The sequence below is a fragment of the Eleutherodactylus coqui genome, chromosome 1 (genome assembly GCF_035609145.1).
Source record: "Eleutherodactylus coqui strain aEleCoq1 chromosome 1, aEleCoq1.hap1, whole genome shotgun sequence".
NCBI lineage: Eukaryota > Metazoa > Chordata > Amphibia > Anura > Eleutherodactylidae > Eleutherodactylus > Eleutherodactylus coqui.
In genome coordinates this window covers 253,590,797-253,606,668 of record NC_089837.1, presented here as the reverse complement: position 1 = coordinate 253,606,668, position 15,872 = coordinate 253,590,797, and the positions used below count along the sequence as shown (strand labels likewise).

The 15,872-nt window shown below is 41.4% G+C and overlaps 1 protein-coding gene across 2 annotated transcripts in view; it reads right to left on the bottom strand.

Annotated features, from left to right (window-relative positions):
• ASCC3 (activating signal cointegrator 1 complex subunit 3) overlaps nucleotides 1–15,872 on the bottom strand; it is a 677,124-nt gene that overhangs the window by 391,216 nt on the left and 270,036 nt on the right. For both annotated transcript variants that reach the window (XM_066608127.1, XM_066608136.1), the window contains exon 12: nucleotides 2,273–2,449. In XM_066608127.1, the coding sequence (XP_066464224.1) occupies nucleotides 2,273–2,449 (177 nt within the window). The remainder of the gene's footprint in view (nucleotides 1–2,272; nucleotides 2,450–15,872) is intronic.

Below are 15,872 nucleotides of genomic sequence, written 5' to 3'. Positions count from 1 at the left end.
TTTGCTAGGCGAAACGGGATGGTCACAATCCCGGGTCCCCTTACACCAATCCTGGCCAACCCCCAATTCAAGGCCTTAGAACAAAACAAAACCTTGATACTAACACCGACGATAAGACTACCTCGGGTGAGAGACGTGTTAAGCCAGTCAGAGATTAAACCCATGGTGGAGTTCTTTGTGGAAACACGGGTACCGCCGGGAGCCTGGATGGCATACTTACAGCTGAGGGGTTTGCTGGCCTCCCTGACACCCGGGTCAAACTTATCTAAGGCTCTTACTCCTTTTGAGGAACTGTGCATGACACCAAAACCCCCTGGACATATAATCTCCCTACTATACAGGATGTTGCTGGACCGTGAGATGGGGGATGAACTCCCAGGGTATTCACGAAACTGGGAGAGTGTGTTGGGGAAAAGCTTCTCGGTGAAAATCTGGCGGAAGGCCTTCAGCCTAACTCACAAGGGTACAGCTCACTCCAGGTTACAGGAGCTAAACTACAAGATCCTGTCACACTGGTATACAACCCCGGAAAAGATACACAGAATGCTCCCTCAGTCCTCCGCTCAGTGCTGGAGGTGCTCCAGTGGAAGGGGTAATATGACACATATCTGGTGGGATTGCCCCCCGCTGACAACATTATGGAGGGATGTAGAGTCGCTGTTTAACACTCTGTGCGGAACAGGAGTAGTGTTCACGCCTGAGATGGCACTGCTGTCCATGTTACAGGGGACGGTTGCCCAGGCGAAAAAAGGCCTGCTACGATTCTTTATATTAGCAATAAGACACGTTATCCCAAAGTTCTGGTGTGCCACCTCGGGACCCACCAAAATCCACTGGGTGGAAGCAATTAACATGCTAGCAAAATTTGAAGAAATGAGGGGGAAGAGGAAACCACAGTAGTGGGGTTCTACGCAACATGGCAGCCATGGCTGGACTTTAGGTCATCCCCTAGACTAAGGGAGTGGACCACCCAGATCACCAGAGCGTCATAGATTGGTAGCTCCCCGACAATGCCACGTGAGGTAACTGGGAAGTGATGCCTCCCCCCTTCCTGACAAAGAAGAGAAAGGGCTTGTACAAAATGAAAACTGATTCTCTCTCGGGAGGTACTAAGCACGATTACAGACACCAACAAATTGATTAGCCCCGAGATGCCATAACCTAATTCTCGAAATACCCGCACCCCCCCCCCCACCCCCAATCCCCTCTTACCACCCGTTTCATAATCCTATTGCTTTGTTTTCTTTCCCTCCCTTCCCCTTCCTTTTTTTTTGGTTCGCTCTCTATCCCCTTCTGGAGCCCCACTCTGGGGTAAAAAAGGAGGGAGATACCACACTAAAAGAAAATGGTGGACAGCAAGAAGTCAACTATAGGCTCCATAGAGGAGAGGTGGTGGAGCTGGACATAGGGTGCATCATAAAGTGTATTCATGTCTTATATACCCTAAGATTGGAAAAGCATCTAAGACTGTTTATTGTTATTATGCTGCCACAATAAAAACCTTTTAAACTAGAAAATTTTGAGGAGCATTGTGTTTTCCTACACTAAGCCAAGATTACAACGGCTCATCGATGTCAGAATGATAGATACTCCCACAAATGATCCAATTAAAAAAATATACCCATTAATGTATTCACTGAGGGGTGCATTCAGACGAGAATGGTTCACACACTGCTACAGCAACATGTAAACCACGCTTCTATAGCAACAAATAGGTTGCTATGGAGCCGCTCACACAGAGCTTTTTTTACCAGTGCAGAATCTGTACTAGTAAAAAAAGATCAGACAGTGAGTGCCGACTTGCCTGTCAGCTCCGTGCTGAGGGTCTGTCCATAGTGCTGACCACAGGGTCCTATTGGAGCAGCAGCAGCACTCTGCTCACAGCACAGACATGTGAACGGGCTGCTCCATGAAGCACAGAGCAGCTTATTCACCGCAGAATTCCTGCATGTCAGCAGTGTGGGATACATGTTGCTGTAGCAGTGAGTAAACCACGCTCGTCTGAATGCACGCTGACACAGAAACAAAATATACATCTTTCTTCTTATATTGGCGATGTATGCTGAGTAAATTATACTTTAGTAAAGTGGATTTTTTTGTGCATTCTTGTTTTTGTTTTTTTTTCTTCACTTTCTTTCTAAGATTTTAACAATTGATGTGATTAATAATATCCAGAAGAGCAAACATGTTTTTCCAAATGCAGATGCAAAAATTAACTGACCCATTTCCAGCTGAATCACCAATTTTGTTTCAATTTAACATTTTTACTTGCCTTGTTGGTTGATTTTATTCCAATAAATGTCTGTCCTAGAGGAACAGGTCGGAATCGTCCATCAAAGTAGAAAAGGCCAATATAAGGACTGACATGAAGAAACTTAGCAACATCTAAGTAGTTGGGTAAAGTAGCTGAAAGACCCAAGATCCTAATCATACTCTGTGTCGATTCCACCTTAAACAATGGAAAAAAAGAATAGGTTAATAAACGTATGAAAGTTGTAAACTATCAACATAAGCACTAAAAGAGATAAAAGTGCAGCTACCAAATGCTAAGTTTTTTTGTTTACATTTTTGTATTCCAAAAATGTATTCCCAATAAAGTAATGTGGATCAAATAAGCCAGCTTGCATGGCAGATCCTTGATCAGGCCTCTGGTTGCCATTGCAACCCACAATCACATTGTGGGATGCCGATGGGTGAAAGTAGGAGCTTGCTTCCCTTGTCAATTGCTTACATGCCATGACCACTAGTTATTGTAGCATCTAAGGGTCTAAACAGCCCGGATAGAAGGTTTCTCTGCATCCAATCATTACAGCGGGGCCGGACTAGCAATATAGAGCCGACTTCCGGCGCTTTGCAACACTGACTCCCTTGCTGGCCTTACACTAAGCTGCTGTGTGTTTACCATAGCCTAGCCCAGTGTTTCCCAATTGCAGTCCTCATAGACCCCAACAGGTCATGTTTTCTGGATATCCTTAGTATTGCACAGGTGATGTAATTATCGTCGGTGCCTCAGACAATGCCACAGGTGTTATTACCAAAGGATATCCTGAAAACATGACCTGTTGGGGTCCATGAGGACTGGAGTTGGGAAACACTGGCCTAGCCTAAAGCTACTTAGTGACTGCTGAAAAAAAACACGTATAGCTAGTCACTAAGGACTTAGCAATATACTAAATGGCATTCATGTAGTTAGTTGTATATACATTGTTAATTTGAATAACATGAGAAGGAAAAAAGTACAAGGATGACAATGTAGGACATACAAATAAAGGATTGCATGTCCTATAATGAGTAGTAATGTCATCACTTACAAATAAAGCAGAAGTGTCAAACTCATGTTTACCGAGAGCCACATCAGGCTGATTTCACATGGGCGAGCATGATATCCCACTCGGGAAAATGCGATTTCCCTACGAATGTGAGGCGTTTTTGTGTCAAAAATGCCTTGCATCACTTTAGGGAAATAGCGAGGTTTGGCAAGTGTTTCCCATTGTTTTCAATGGGAAACCTCACCTCGCATTGCATCGCACTCACATGTACTTCTCATGCCGTACAAGGTTTTTTTTTACAAGGGGTGAGGTGTTCTAAGGAAACGCCCAAAGATAAGATATGCCACGATTTGTTTCCCGCACCATGATGCGGGGGAAAAAAATTGCTCATGTATATGACCCCATTCAAAAAATGGGGCTCGTATTCATGTGAGATTTGTGCGTCTGACGAGTGAAAGCGACCTTATGATTGCCTTCCCAGGGCTGATTGTAATTGTAAAGGTAAGTGCTTGTTCACATGAGCATACCTTTTCACACGATGTGTGATCGCATGACAAAATATGTGGTATGACCTATTTTATTGCATATTACATACTGCAATAGGCTATTGCATAATTGCAATGGGCCTGTCAGTGTTCTTTTTTGTGTGTGCCAAAACACAGTGTATTTAAGCACATGAAAATATGCCGAAGCGCCCAAAAAACATGGGCGTAAGCGATTTTTTGTTGCACAAATATGCAGTATATCTGCACAGCCAAAATGCACCTACACCTGGGTGAACAAGCCCTGATAGTGACCCGCATAGTGACAGCAGTAGTAATATACTGCTTCAAATGGCTTATGTTATACATGTGCATGTGCTGGGAGAAGCTCCCAGTGTAGATGGTTTAGGGATTATTCAGATAGGCGTATATCATTCGGATTTTCACGCCCGGCCGATATACGCTGTCCCTCTCTGCAAGGGGAGGAGGCGGGCCACCGAGCTCTCGCCCCATCTCAACCCTCTTCCCGCCCTTCGCCACTGCTTGCAATGGGAGGGACGGGACGGGAGTGGATCTAAGCTCTGTCCCACCCAGTCCCATTGCTGGCTGCAGACAGGGGGGGTGAGAGCTTAGCTCAGCCCCCATCCACTCCCACTGAAAAACAGCCGGAGGGGGGGGGGGAGAGAGGCAGAGAGCCAGAGAGGAGGGAGGAAAAGAGGGGGACTGCTCAGATTGAAGCGTATATCAGCTGACCGCGAAAACGCTGGCCGGTATACGCTCATGTAAATAAGCCCCAACAGAGATGCGCTGTATGTCCATGTAACACAGATTAGAATGATATCCTGTAAAATAAAAACAAAACGTTTTCCATTAACGAATGCCATTATAGCTTTTTAGTGACTTCTGCCACTATTATTCAGTTAAAGGAGTTGTCCCGTGAAATCAAGTGGGGTTATACACTTCTGTATGGCCGTATTAATGCACTTTGTAATGTACATCATGCAGTAAATATGAGCCATACAGAAGTTATTCACTTACCCACTCCGTTGCTGGCGTCCCCGTCTCCATGGCTCCGTCTAATTTCTGTGTCTTCTGGCTTCTTTAGACGCGCTTGCGCTGTCCGGTCTTCTGCTCGTGCTCGCGCTGGAGAGTTGGTCTTCTCCGCGTCATCGTAGCTCCGCGGGACAACCCCTTTAATGCATCCATAACCCATAGGCTATAATGATATCTATTAAATCAATACTTCATGGAAAGCTGTTGAAATGGTCAAGTCGTATGTGTTAAACGCATACAATGGCATCTGTCACCCATAGACTCGTATGGTATGTTATAAAGAAAGGAGTTGTATATAAAGTGGATATAGAGAGTTTACACACCCCTGTTAAAAAAACTGACAAAGATGAATCGTGGGCTTCTCGTCCACTTCCCAATCAGCACTTCACCTGCTATGGGGCATTTATGAAGAGAAGCCAGCGAGCAAATGAGGTTTTTTAGGCTGATTGAAAAGTCAGCTTAACAAACCGCAAACAACAAGTGAGCAATTTTTGAGCATTTACACCATATGATTATCAAACAAATTTGTTCGCTTGAAATGAGCCTTTAGTTTATATGCTGAAAGTGGCTGTTTTCCACCGATTTTCTGTTGCCGGAAAAAAAATAAAGCTAGACTGTGTGAGTGACTGTGTCCTTGCCAATCCAATGAGCCTGAGGAAGGACCCTGAGCAGGTCCAAAAGCTCGCTATAACATCATGTATTTTTGTTAGGCCTCATGTTCACCAGGCCCGCAGACATGAGGCCAAAAAATGCCAGTCCGGGTGTTGCAAGGTTTTCCCCCATTGCAGCCGGATTTTCTTTTTTCTGCATGGCAGATGCACATGGGACACCGGTGGTGTCCCGTGCGCATGTGCTGTGCCTTCTTTTTTTTTTAACCCCCTGCTTTCCCGCAGCTGTCACTGCGTCTGTGCCACGGATCCGGTGGCTTCTAATGACTTCAATGGAAGCCGTGGGACCCGTCCGTGCTGGAAAACCTGCATAAAAATGGAGCATGCTGCGGTTGTTATCCCACGCGTGCGATCCACACACTGGGAAAAAAATGACATCTGCAGGTATTTAATTACCTGAGGGTGCCCAATGATTCTCTATGGGCACGGATTTTGTAAATCAATTTACGTCGTGGACATGAAGCCTTAGCCATTAAAAGGTATCATATCTACAAGATTACTTGATTTCTCTTACTAAGAACAATCACGCCTTACCGATCCACAAACCCAACGCAGACATTGCCAAAATATATATGTATACACACATTACAATATTTAAATACAAAGTTTTGCGGCAAATAATCTACATAACTGCATAAGTTGCAATGCTGCATAAGAGACTTTATAGAAACCGCATTCAGTAATTCCAGGTACATTTCTAGGAAGTAATACAAATAAAACAAATACAACCCATCAATTCTATGATGTATCCAGATATGTCTTTAGATTGCATATTACCATCAGCTTGTATACATGAAGCAGCTGGATTACTAGCAGTTGCAGATAATACACGGTTTGCATTTTTGCTTTCCTCCTTTATTTTGCTCACATCTAATTAATATAAAAGCACCACAGTACTACAAACGTACTGACACCTTTAGAAGTGGTTTGCCAACACTAATTAGTTTCCTGACCATGTTACATAGGTAGAGGACTACGTGTTAAGATGTCATCAAACTGACATTACAATTGAGCCTTATTTTGACAGTTATAAAATAACAGGCAGGACTCATGCTGCTCTGCCGAAACAAAAGAATGCGGATGATCAATCTAAGTAAGAATGCTGTCAATCTAAGAGATAGCAGCACAAGTACAAAGATGCTCAGATATATCGTATTAGACATAGAACACATAAAAGAGTATGAGATTATAGTTTTGTTGTTTTTTTTTTCTGTGTGTTAATGTATGTTCCTCAAAATACTGTATCACTAACTGGTAAACGCAACTATGAAGCAGTGGAAGAAAACAGTACAAACATCCATAGTAATCCTTAGATAAAATGCAGGGATGATGTAACTATTTGACAGACCTTTCCAGTTCTTGGGGTATACTGCACCGAAAAACCTGACACGCGACAACTTTGTGGTGAAATTTGTGACTTATCTTGTCACTTGTCATATTGAAAAGCAGAACTTGATTTTAAAAAGATTACCTAGAAGCCATTGGCTCCTAAACTAAAACATTTAGGAGTCAAGAAAACATTTTAGTCAAATTTAAATACATATACAATTAATGTTTAAATAAAAAGAAAACCCCTCACTGTATGCAGTGCCCTACATCTCTCTCCTCCTCCTGGTCAGAGGCCATTGTTAGAGGAATGTTTGTGCCCAACAACTGGGCAGGGTAAAAAGACCTTTAGGGCTCACAACATATTACACACGCATATATCTTGTGTGTAACACGCGGTGAATGAAGGCAATGAAAGTCAACTGACTTTCATTCTTCCAATCACACTTGCGTGTGAGCACTGAGTATCGATACACAGGAGAAATAAATTGCAGCATGCTCTATTTCTCTGCGTATCACACGCAGCCCTTGTATGGGCTGCGTATAAAGTATTGTCATTCCCCCACTGAGCAGAGCAGGGAATAAAAAAAAAAAAACAGATTGTGCATGTCCATGATCTAGTCATTCCTGTGCATGTGCAGTGCGAATCGCAGCCCATACGCGGTCTCTGCGGCAGAGCGTGTGGGGTGTAATGTAAACAATGCTGTGTGAGACAGTGTTATATGCATAAGCCAGTGTAAACGAGCCCTTATTCCATAACATCCAGCTGAAGATCCGTTATTATGGTCAAGACCTAAGCACATATCAAACACAATGGATTGGAACTTACTACAACCCCATGTGATCCAGTAACCTGCACAACCAATAGCATACAGAGTGTAGCACACCGATAGATATCACCGATAGACACTTTGGGATTCTGGATAGAAAATAGAGAACATCTGGGGCAGAAAGGTAAATTTGAATGTCATTGGCTTGAAGATAGTACTGGAAGCCATGGCTTTCTATGAGCTGTACTGGGTCAGAGGTGTAGATTGAGAATAGTAGGGAGTTTCAAGCCAGAGCCTTGAGGGACCACCAACAAAGAGAGAATGAGATGAAGATGTGATGTATGTGTTTGAAAAACTAAATATTTTGTTGGTGAGGTGCAAGGAGATCCAAAAAAGTGCCAGGTTTGTGATGCCAAGAGAGGAGAGTTTATAACAGGAGGAAGTGCTTGACTGTGTCAAAGGCAGAGGATAAGTCTACAACAAGATTTTGAGGCTTTTGTACTTAGCAGAACGTTAGCTACTTTGGTTAGGTCAGTTTCAATAGAGTGATGGGGTTGGAAGCTACACAGCATTCGGTCAAATAGCGAGTTAGAGGAGATTTAAGAGGACAGTTCTGTTCCAAGAGTTCTGATGCAAAAGGAAGCATTGAGATGGGGCAATACCTGGACAAAGAGAAAGTGTCGAGGGAAACCTTTTTGAGTATCCGTGTGATGGAGGGATGTTTAAAGGACAAAGGAAAGATGCAGTCAGCAAGAGGTTAAAAAAAAGGTAGGTTAGGGCCAAAATGCACACAGTAATAAGTTTGGGGATGAGAGATGGAATTAAGTCAAGTGCACAGATAGTGAGGTATGATTTGGAAATTAGGGTGGAGAGTTTGTCCTCCATAATGCCGGGGAAGCAGTTTAAGAGAAGAGAGGATGGAGTAGTAGTTTGTACCATGGACCATTTTGTCCCTGTCATCTCTAAAGAAATCATATCTAAAAAAACAGACTTGACAAAATGAAAAGGGCATAGAAGGAACACTGGAATTAAACACATATAGCTTACATTATAACCAGCAACACAGAGGAAGCCAGAAATATTTAAAGAGAGGCTAACCAATCAGGAACTCTTCAAATTATTCTGAGCAGCATTAGTGTGCTTAACGGACCCATCCTTATTAAAAAGCTGTGTGACAGTTGCATAGCAGCTGCCTCTATAACAAACTAGAAGAAAGGAGATGACGAAATGGCAGAAAAAGTATTTTAGAAAATATAATGATGACATGTGTGAATTACTTTGTCTTACTGGATGCTGGAAGAGCACACATGGAAAAAGAGGAACTGAATGTTGAATCCTGCCAAGAATGTATTAACTTCTCAATTGCATTTATGTGTCCTCTCACTACTCCATATATCATTGGAAATGTTTCAAAATGAGTTTAAAGAGAACCTGTCATCACGTTCGAGCTCCATAGACTAGTAAGTAAGTGGGTTCAAAAATGAGGGATCAGGGAGTCCGAGAAGCGCAGGCACCCCATTCTAGCAAAGTGTCCCCAAGAGCACACTCTTTTCAGCCGACTGTAAGCGTGTGATCTCACATTCATCTCTATGGAAGAGCACGTGTTCACAGCTGGCATGAAAAGAATCACGATGTGTACTTGGCAAATTTGTGGGGACACATCGCTGGAAAAGGGCGTCCAGTGAGTATGAAACAGTGCTCTCCAGGCTCCACATTCCCTCACTTTGAGACCCATAATGTAGTTATGAATGAACACTGTTCTCTTTAAAACTATAGCATTATTCATCTTAAACTTTCTAGTCTATGAAGAGAATGCTAGAGCTTACATAGACAAAGTAGTAATGGAGGAAAGCATTAATTCATATTATATCCAACCTAAAGAAAAAGGAAAGCTGGGTGGTATATATTGTGACTACCATTTCTAAATCATTTACAGTCATTATAAAATAAACATTGCTTTTATTTTAGGGAAAACTGCTCTGAAAACTATTTGTCAAGAAAAATAAATCTAGTGCATATTTATAGAACTTGAATCTGGAAACTGTTTAATTACTGAACACCCACATTGGGACTGATATTTTAAATAATAAATTATTGCAGCGTGTCAAGCCCAAAATATAGCAAAGGCTGCAGGTTACTAAACACAAGTAGTCTATAAAAAGAAAATAATAATGTAATGTAAAAACAACCATTTATCTAGATGTATATAAAACATTTTATGGTTGTATTTCCATGAATCTATTGTCTAACAACGTTGTTTTATGCTCTACTATGTTGTATAAATACTATGAAAATGAAATATTACATTCTTGTTTGCCTAGGGGATTGAAAAAAATCTTGAAGTAATTGGAAATCCATGGATCATAGGTGACAGTCCTGTACCAAAGCTTCGAGCACATTTTCTGAGATAGCTTCATTTAGAGCCTTAGAAGACAAAGAAACAACCACCGGCAATTCTAAAAGAAAATGTTCATCATTGAGCATTACAAATCGAAAATTTACAAAAGGTGATATTGAAAATGAAAAGCTAAAAGGGATTATTTTCTCTTTAACCTGCACTGTCATTCTGCTGACATCAATCATTGGTTGTAAATGACAAACTTATCATTTTATATTCTTCATATTGACATCAGAAAGTTTTAGAGCTACTTCAACTGGAAAGGGTTCCATCACGACCAGCCATAAAAAGCACTATGCATAATACAAAGAATCCAATGATAGAACATCCAATGTTCACAAAAAACAACCATGTAACATGCAGTTATGCTTATTACAAGGAGCTTCAAAATTACATTAATCACCATATATGTATATATACCAGTTTTTTCCCTATTAAATTTTGAAAGTGAAATTTTCTATTATACATGAAGATTACATTTACATTACATGTACAGGCAGGCACTCATAGGAACAATGAAGATCCTCTCAAATTCAAAAATTAATATGATCAACTGATTTATGCAAGCAAAGGCTGCTAGAGAACATAGATGTTGCAGGTATAGTATGTACCATTTTTTCTAGCAGTGGCGTAGGAAGGGGAGTGCAGCAGCTTAACGACCACGCAGCATGGTGCAGCAGAGAATGGCAGCAGGTGGAGGAGCTGCTAGTGAAGCTGCTGCAGGAGAAGCAACGACTGTGTGCCGCCCTTCATGCGCTCTACCCAGGGCCACGTGTGACTAACTGGCTGGAAAGGAGCTTCACCGTACAGCTAGGGCTGCCAGAAGCCCGTTACAGAGCCTGCACTTTCTCCCCAGTGCCAACCACTACTACATTACACCTGGTATGGGTAATGCTGCCCCCCTTATAGCAGTAGGGGGTCCTAGTGGACTAGTGGAGCAGGAGCGACCATCGCCGACTCATCCACTCGGACACTGTGTAAGCTGACACATAAGCTACGGCTGGGGTCAGGGCTCAGGGCTGGGGCGATCCTCCCGGGGAGCAACTTGTCTCTGCTCTGCAATGACTGATACTCCCTACAGAAGTGTATGGAGGTCAGAGTGGAGAGAGGAGAGAAGCAGGAATTGAGACAAAGGAGAGACAAACAGATGTGCTGCTAAAGCTGACAAATTACAGATGCAGTCTACAAAAAATAAATTGGTAAAAAATGTTGAGTACAAGTCTTAATGGTCAGAAAAACTACTGTCTGTTTATTCTGAAAAGTCATCTGAAAATGCCGGTATGGTTTAACATGCAAAAAAATCAACTCAAGTATTTATATCAATGTTACTTTGAGAGAGAAACAAAAAAAAAAACCACAAGCGACATTAAGATTACCTAATTCCAATTATATTATGGTTGAAATTGAAGCATCTTCAATGTTCCACATGCAAATACATTTTCCCATTTTAAGTTAACTAAAATTGAATTACTAATACCGTAAAAACAAACACACACAGTATCGGAGGCACATAATTGGAAATCAGTTGACACCTTAATACGACGTAATGTTTTATAATAAGGCAGATTTCATGGTGGATTTGAAGCATGTGTACTAGCATTTATGTAGAAATATGCATGCACACACACACGCATTCTATATATATTATATACACATACACACCCTGTTTCCCCGAAAATAAGCTTTAGCATGATTTTTTAGGATGCTCAAAATATAAGCCCTACTCTAAGACTAAGCCCCTAGTTACAGTTAATTAAAAAATCAATTTAAATATACATGCAAATTGACCCTCTTCCTGGGGACGGCAGAGTCCCAGGAATCCCTAGGGTAGGTGGATCAGGACAGTCTCTAATACGGAGTTAACTGAGCGCCACCAAATAGGACACCTTCTATCCCGCCATCTCCCTTTCCTTACGCCTCCCCTTCGTCCCTTTTACTTTCTCCTGGTTACATCATTTAGTGTTCTACTGGCAAACATAAGACTACAGTTACTATGGATGCGACGTTTGCGTTAATATTCGTTACACGAACTGGGGGATCCTTAAAGGTCCCCTCTTAAGGTTACAGCTTAGAGCAGCTCACAACTACTGGACTGACATAAAATGATATCAGGAAGTGGGAGAATTAGAGAAGTAAAATTTGGACGCTAATTCTTTTGCACTTAGAATTAAATAATTGAGTTGGGACCCATTAGCTTTTCCCATTTATGACATAATCAATGCTTGTGCCAAATTTCAAGTTTCCATGACATCGGGAAGTGAGAGAATTAGATTCCATACGTAAAATTTGGACGCTAATTCTTTTGTGCTTAGAATTGAATAATCGAGTTGGGACCCATTAGCTTTTCCTATTTATGACATTATTAATGCCCGTGCCAAATTTTAAGTGAATTAGATTAGGTACGTAAAATTTGGACGCTAATTATTTTGCGCTTACAATTGAATAATCGAGTTGGGACCCATTAACTTTTCCTATTTATGACATAATTATGGCTTGTGCCTAATTTCAAGTTTCTAAGACATCAGGAAGTGAATTAGATTACGTACGTAAAATTTGGACTCTAATTCTTTTGCGCTGGAATTGAATAATCGAGTTTGGACCCATTAGCTTTTCCTATTTATGACGTAATTAATGCTCGTGCCAAATTTCATGTTTCTACGACATCGAGAAGTGAAAGGATTAGATTACGTATGTAAAATTTGGACGCTAAATCTCCCTTATTTTCAGGGAGATTATATATATATCACACACGCTGTATACTAAATAGATTACTACAGTCTATCTATATAGCGGCCACTTCAAAATTTTACTATGTGACCCGACCTTGTCTAGTTACGCCCCTGTTGTTCACTGTACTGCACTTCAGTGCAGAGAAGCCAAATGGGCTGTGAAAGAGAATATGACAGGTGGGTGCTACGATGAACACTTCCGGGGGTTGTGAGGAGGACACAGGAGGGATTCTGTGGAGAGGACAGTACATGGGGGAGGGTAAGAGTATAGAGGGGCAACTGTGGAAGAAACATAAAGGGGAGCTGCAGAGGAGAATACTACAGGGAGTCTGCAGAGGAGAACAGTACATGGGGCTGTGGAAGTGATGAATATGTTGAGAACACTACAGGAGGTGGCTCTTACTCAGGGGGTAAAACCCCATCCTACCTGTGTGTATTACTTTGAACCCCATTCTTTTAAATAGAGTAAGTGATGTGCTTGTACAGCAATGTTTTAAAGGAAACCTGTCAGCACATTCAGGGCCACTAAACATGCAGTTACATAGCTGGGTTTAACTTTCTAAAAATGCCCAACTCACAAGCGGACTTCTCAGCATTATCTAGAAAAAGGTAGTTGTAGCATACTGGATAAAAACCATTTCCAGGGGCTTGGCTTAAGGACATTTGGTCTCACAGCACCCATTAAGTCTACTGCCTTTGACACCCAATCACCGTCACCTCCATCTGCAGTGGTGTCGTGAACAACGAAACTGGACTGCTACAAAGTGGAACTAGGTTGTCTTTAGGGATGAATCAAGCTTTTATTTAGGCACTGACGACAGCCGTGTTTAAGTCCAGAGACCTAGGGGTGGAGCAGCACACTACCCCCACTGCTAGTGAGATGGTCTGAGGGGCTATTACATAGTCATTCACTCCTAGTGGTTGTATGAGGGAGAATGACAGCTCAGCGATATGTTCCTGCAGCCGCATCTGTTCCTCTCATGGCGGGGCTTCCAAGAGGCATTTTCCAGCAGGATAATGCTCGGCCGCACACAGCAACGGTGTCACAGGAATGTCTCCACAACATTGTCACTTTTCCATGGTCTACCTGGTCGACAGATTTATGGCCAATAATAAGACACCAAATTTGACATTCCACGAGTTTGCACAATCTAAAGGCTCAGTTACAGCAAATGTGGAGCGCTGTGCGACAGGATATCATACGAAAACTGTATGCCTCCATGCCCGCCGATATCACCTCTTGCATTCGAGCTAGAGGCAGTACAACAGGATACTAGAGTCTCCCTTCACGTGTTCAGTTTTCAGCAATAAATTATCCTTTTGCTTTGATTTTGTAATCACTTACTTTTTTGACAATGTGTACATATTTTTTCTAATATAACATAAAAAAACTATATTTGGTATCACTATAATAATTCTTATCCACAGATTAAGGATAACATGTCCTTTTCACGGCACTCTAAACTGTGACTGACGTAAAAACAAAACCTCCCTCCAAAATGTTGAAATTGCATTTCACTCCATTTAGAAATTTTAAATCAATTCCTAATTAGAGATGAGCGAATATACTCGTTTCGAGTAATTACTCGATCGAGCACCGCGATTTTCGAGTACTTCCGTACTCGGGTGAAAAGATTTGGGGGGCGCCGGGGGGGAGGCGTGGCGGAGCAGGGGGTAGCAGCGGGGAACAGGGGGGAGCCCTCTCTCTCTCCCTCTCCCCCCCACTCCCCGCTGCAACCCCCCACTCACCCACGGCGCCCCCCGAATCTTTTCGCCCGAGTACGGAAGTACTCGAAAATCGCGGCGCTTGGGCGAAAAAGGGGCGTGGCCGAGTAGATTTGCTCATCTCTATTCCTAATACATTGTATGGTATGTTAAATGGCACCAGTAAAAAATACAACTCGTCTTGCAATAAACCAGCCTTCAGGTAGCTATGTTGCCAGAAAATTGTAAAAAAGTTAAGCTTTTATGAAAAATATAGAAAAAGGGAAGGGGTTAAACAGAGCAGAACAGAAAGCTTCGCTGTTTCACATCTCAGGACTTACTGAAACAGTGTAGCTAACAGTGTTGTGCTGTTTATGGAACTCCTATTCACTTTTATGGGAGCAACATAAACAGTGTAGAACAGTTAATTCAGCCATTTTTTATAATAAAGCATAACTGTATTCCCACCTCAGTTTCTGTATATTTGGCTGAGATTAAAATATACCCTTTAAACATATGAGTTTTGAAACTAGTCTACATAGATTCAGAAATAGTATATATGAATGAATGAATGAATAACAATTCATTTGGGATTGTTGGTTTATGTGTCTTATAATAATGATTTTTATATAGTGCAAACACATTCCACAGCACTTTAAAAATCAGAGAGTAAATGAAAAGACAAAATGAGATATTACATAAAACATTAAACTAATTACTATTGTTAAAATTGTTTATGAGGGCCATGCTCGCTAGAGCTTATAATTTATAAGGAAATAGGGGTGAGAAGAGGGAGAAAAACAGAAACTCAGAAAACAGACATCAGAAAATGACCCTATGAACAATCTATAATTATATAAAAGGCCTATTATATAATTAACTTTTTATCTTTCTCTTATAGTTTAAAAGTATTTTATTGATAAGATACATGTGCAATACTAAGCAATTGATTCTCATGAAAACAAGTTTTACAATATTAACTTTTTAAGGACCAAGTGTGGCAAATAAACGGCACTTGGTCCTAGGCTTTAATTCCCCTGCCTCTACAGGGGAATGTTTTCCCCTGTAACTGGGGCTTCTATGAATGTCCCAGCTAAAATGGAAAAGTATGAAATTAAGGGAAAAAAGGACAATTTGAATGATCCCCAAAGGTCTTATACGATGTTAAGGGGGACATAGATGGTAAAAAAGTAGTTACAAATATAAGTTAAAAAAAAATTAAAATTGCAGAACAAAATAAACATATACCTAAAAAAAGAAAAATGATCCACTGCCGAAGCAAACTAAAACAATCATTACATGCATCCTGTAATCCAAGGGATTCCTACACCACAGCGCTAACCTTATGGCACAGCAAGACGAACTAAAGTAAGCCATGCTGCTTCTGGAAGATCAAGAAAACTGAAGCAGAAGGAGGAATATCCACTTTAGGGGGCTGCCAGAATCCACGTCACCGGAAGCACTCAAATGTGC